At 42.8% G+C, this 5,000-nt stretch overlaps 1 protein-coding gene across 2 annotated transcripts in view; it reads right to left on the bottom strand.

Annotated features, from left to right (window-relative positions):
• Positions 1-5,000, bottom strand: part of lqfR (clathrin interactor lqfR) — a 57,378-nt gene that overhangs the window by 32,083 nt on the left and 20,295 nt on the right. Inside the window, exons 3-9 of one of the 2 annotated variants that reach the window (XM_070129056.1) lie at positions 4,223-4,487; positions 3,715-3,851; positions 3,515-3,596; positions 2,974-3,193; positions 2,399-2,610; positions 2,198-2,253; positions 1-64 (exon numbers count right to left, since the gene is read on the bottom strand). The exon at positions 1-64 is cut by the window's left edge and continues 248 nt beyond it. In XM_070129056.1, the coding sequence (XP_069985157.1) occupies positions 1-64; positions 2,198-2,253; positions 2,399-2,610; positions 2,974-3,193; positions 3,515-3,596; positions 3,715-3,851; positions 4,223-4,487 (1,036 nt within the window). The remainder of the gene's footprint in view (positions 65-2,197; positions 2,254-2,398; positions 2,611-2,973; positions 3,194-3,514; positions 3,597-3,714; positions 3,852-4,222; positions 4,488-5,000) is intronic. The other variant, XM_070129057.1, reaches the window with a different exon arrangement.

Here is a 5,000-nt window from a genome sequence, read left to right as displayed (position 1 = left end):
GCTGGGGCAGCAGCAGGTGTGGGGGCAGAGATGCCCATCAGCAGGGAGGCATTGGAGGAGCCACCTAGGGAGGACAGAGGCTAGGGTAGTTGTGGCTCTGGTATGGAGTGCAGTTAGGATCCTCATATTCTCTGTCACAAACATTATTCAGATAAGCATGAACACATTTAACCAGAAATCCACACAAGTGTGCCACACACACACACACAAAAATGCATGTATGCAAATGAGCACACAGACACACACACACACACACACACACACACACACACACACACACACACACACACACACACACACACACACAACCCCCCCCCACACACACAACCCCCCCCTACACACACACACACACACACACACACACATACACATACACACACACACACACACACACACACACACACACACACACACACACACACACACAAACACACACAAAAAAATCACACAACTGAGACAAGACCATAACATTTAACTCCTATAATCTGGATAATGTGACGTGAAATTTGGGTTGAGGGGCGAGTGACATGAACTGTGGGCCGGGGAGATAGGGACTTGCTGTTGTGAGGAAAAGACTCACCACGAGTACACAACTTCTTGAAGGGTTATTTAACTCATTTGGTATTTAGGAATGGAGTTTACCATCAATAAACAAGTGTGGAATGTAATGCCCATAAGAGTCTGTGCAAGGAAAATAGTCTATTACCATCTGGATAAAGCAAATCTGATGACAAACATTGAAAAATGGGAAAAAAAATATAAATGCCTATGCATAAAGAGAGAAAATAACATTGCAATGGAGAGGCATGATGTCTTGTCATCACACACAAGTGTTTGCCTACGCCTAGCCTACAAGTTGCACAACCCTCAGAGTGGCCACTCACATAAACCTAATGCTAGTATTATGGGCTATGTGAGAGCTGTGAAGCATCTAGATCCAATGTATTAAGAAACACACACAAAAAAGAAATATCAAAAATAAAATAATATAAATGCAATACTAACGAAAGGATGAGCTTCATCATCCTGTAGAAAAAAAAAGGGATGGCAGAAGGAGGAAAAGGAGGAGGAAGATAGAGGAAGGAGATGGAAGAAGAGAAGAGGAGGTAGGGGGAGGAGGGGGAGAGGGAGCAGGAGGAGAAAGGGGAGGAGAGGTTAAGGAGGAGGGGGATAGGGTGAGGGAGGAGGGGGGAGGGAGTAGGGGTGAGAGGGTGAGGGAGGAGGGGGGAGGGAGTAGGGGTGAGAGGGTGAGGGAGGAAGGGGAGGGAGTAGGGGTGAGAGGGTGAGGGAGGAAGGGGAGGGAGTAGGGGTGAGAGGGTGAGGGAGGAGGAGGAAGAGGGGGGAGAGGATGAGGGAGGAGGAAGAAGAGGGGGGAGAGGGTGAGGGAGGAGGAGGAAGAGGGAGGAGAGGGTGAGGGAGGAGGAGGAAGATGGGGGAGAGGGTGAGGGAGGAGGGAGGAAGAGGGGGGAGAGGGTGAGGGAGGAGGGAGGAAGAGGGGGGAGAGGGTGAGGGAGGAGGAGGAAGAGGGGGGGGAGAGGGTGAGGGAGGAAGAGGAAGAGGGGGGGAGAGGGTGAGGGAGGAAGAGGAAGAGGGAGGAGGAGGAGGGGGAGAGGATGAAGGAGGAGAAGGGGGGAGAGGATGAAGGAGGAGGCGGCGGGAGAGGATGAAGGAGGAGGTGGCGGGAGAGGATGAAGGAGGAGGAGGAGTGAGAGGATGAAGGAAGAGGAGGGGGAAGAATAAGAATAAGAATAAGAATAAGAATAAGAATAAGAAGAATAAGAATAAGAATAAGAAGAATAAGAATAAGACGATGACGATGATGTGTTTTTTCGTTCTCGCGCCTTTTGCATTTCCCATCCACTCAACTTTGCACGCTTTTTTTACTCACTCTTAATATTCACTCAAGTCAACTTCTGCTTCCTCACAGAACTACACTTCTCCCTCTCTTTCTTTATGATGGACAAGCTTGGGTGTGCTAGCATAAACTATTGTCACAGACAGTTGGAAATTCACTCTAACTACTGTCACTGCTATGATAATTGATTAATTTCTTTTTGTTATAAAGATAATCTTCTACTAGGAGTCTAAAAGGTTTTAATAATATTAGACAGAAAAATGCACTCTTTTTACGACAATAAAGAAGAAATTAAAAGTTACAAGACACAAGGTTGGGAGTTTTGGCTCAAGTGCAGCTTACCTGGAGGTTCTGGGGCAGTTTGACTGAAGTTTGAGAAGTCTGCAAAATCAGTATTCCTGGGATGGGAGGAAAGGAAGAGCAGACAATAAGATGAGCCTTTGTGAAACCTATCCAACTAACTGCAAGAATATCTTCATTGGTTATGTGGATACTAGTTCACACACATACACACACAAAAAGGTACCATAGCCTGTTACTCACCCATTTGCTGGTGCAGCAGCATTGCCAAAAGCTGAGTTGAAGTCTCCAAAGTCCTGTTTCTCTACACCTGCCTCACCCGCCCTAGGGTCAAAGTCATCCTCTGCACTGGTTGGTGAGGTTTTGGAAGGGCTGGAGGTGCCATTGCTTGCCTGGCTTCCAAAGAGGTTATCGAGGAGGTCATTGTTTTGGGCCTTTGTCTTGGAGGGTGTGGTCTGGGGGTGGATGGGTAAAGAGATTTTTGTGAACATGGGGAGATGGCACTGAATACTGCAGACCCAAAACTATTACATCTTCTATCTCTCTATAGCTAAATTTTTAGCATACCCATAAGAAATACCCTAATGAGGACACTTACTATGTGACTTACTTTACTTGGGTGTGGATCATTGTTTGATACTGAATTAGGAAATTAGTGTTTTTGCCTAGACTACTGTTTCTATAAGAATTCACTTATCATCAATATCTATAATTATAATAGTAATAATAATAATAATAAAATTCAAAATAATCTGGAAGATGGAAGTTAACAATTAGTATTCATTTACAAATTTTGTCAAAGTGTCATTCCTCCCTACCTGTGGTGATTGTGTGCTACTTCCATCTCTGCCGAAAGTGGCTGCAGCCCCAAGGTCCACCATCTTAGAGGGCTTAGAGGATTTCTTGACTGGGGCAGAGTTGCCTCTACTACCGATGCCACTGCCACCACCCAGAGAAGTCTTTCCACCTGTCTTGGGGCTCGTCTCTTCGTCACGGTATTCGTTGACAGGATCCACTGCATCCTCAATCTCTTCCTCACTAGATATTTAGAAGCAGATTTGCATTAATATTTCTTAATCTGTTTCACTGCACATATACATGCATATTTTCATTTTCATTTTGGCATCTTACGAAAATCAAGTAAAAGAAAATGAGGAGGAGGATCATATAGAGAAACAGTAACAACAGATAGGAAAAGAGCAGTGGAATGTGAAAAAAGAACAAAAAGAGAAAGGAAGAAAAAGAAAGATAAAGCAGATAAAAACGGGGAGGGGGCAAATGAGCAACCAAATTACTTGCATTAACAAAAAAAATATTGACAAGAGAGAATGAGAATACACAAAAAAACAAAAAACTAACCTTGCATTTGGTGAATCCTCAAAGCGAGATCCAAAATCATCCTCTTCTTTTCTTCTGCTGTTCCCCCAACCATCCCAGTCACCTGCCAGACAAAATAGGGTGAAAGCATGTCTCAAAACAGTAATTCCCTGAGATGCTTTGTTACCAAGAACTTTCTGTCAAGTTCTCTATAGAAAAGAAATATATGATGGGACACTCACTTTGTGATGAGCTGCGGAATCCCATAGACTCTGAAGACACCCCAACATACTTGTCTTTGTTTTTCTTGGCTTTCTTACGCTCTTCTCGTAACCTGTTGTCATCCTGGATGAAATCAATCAAGTCCTTTGCCTTAACTCTGTAAAGAAAAATATAATAGTAATTAATTAAACAATAATATTACAAACTGACTGGGAAATAGGGACAACAATCCTAATAACTTCAAGTGATGGGCTTATAACCTCTGAGAAGCCAAATGACTGTTACCTAAAGCAGATGTCAAGAGGGGATAGTTGGGCAAAATATTTCCAAGAAGCTATGGCCCCAATCCCCCTTTTCTTCCTTAGTCACTCCTAGTCAAAGCCTAGCGTATATTTTGCAAAACTTGAAATTTCTTTCATTCTCAAATTACTGCTTCTACTACAACTACTACTGATACTACTGCTGCTATTACTACACACCAGGTCCAGAGCCAAATAACACAAATCCATAGAGCTTTTCTTCCTTTACCTGATGTTCATGCCCTGATCCTTTCCATGCTCATCTATGAATTTGTAGTTCTCAAGTGTCCTGAGGTCATAGATGTGCTCCCTGGCAGAAGTGACAACACGTTCAGAGCCATTGCGCACGAGGTAGTTGAGCAGAAGGAGCGACTTGTAGGTGCGGCGCCAGGCAGCGCGGTTGTCCTGCAACATGCGCTTCCACAGCATCCCCATCACCTCTGGGAACTGTTCATAGTAGAATGTTGACTGTGCCAGTTCCTGCATCTGTGGGCCTGAGAGAACAGGAGAGAGAATAATAATTGTCTTAGATAAGGGTTGATACATTTGACCCAACTACTACTAACATTACTTATGCCTTTGAAGTTCCATTATATCTTATTATTATTACTCCTCTGACTATTGTTACTATTACTGCTACTTTCTTCTGCCACTACTTTAATCAATTAACAATATTTTGATCACAAAAAGTTCTTCACACTAAAACTGGCTCTTTACCTAATGATTCCATAAGTGCTCAGCTAACCAGGAGTCTATTAGTAGGTCTACATGACACCACCTGATTTCACAAGTTTTTAGTTTTTTTTTCTAATGCTATCAACATTGATGTTTTTAGACATTGCGATTATCATAATATTATTAATGATACTAATACTAAAGAAAAAAAAAAAAAAAAACATTTCCAAAAATCAAGCGTGTAAATAAGTATAATAGGTTGGACTAGCAATTGACTCCTTGGTGACCAAACACTTGTAAAGAAATATTTCTGTAAACACAATTAATAACCT

The sequence above is a fragment of the Penaeus vannamei genome, chromosome 13 (genome assembly GCF_042767895.1).
Source record: "Penaeus vannamei isolate JL-2024 chromosome 13, ASM4276789v1, whole genome shotgun sequence".
Classification (NCBI taxonomy): Eukaryota; Metazoa; Arthropoda; class Malacostraca; order Decapoda; family Penaeidae; genus Penaeus; species Penaeus vannamei.
This window is presented reverse-complemented; position numbering and strand designations above follow the sequence as displayed.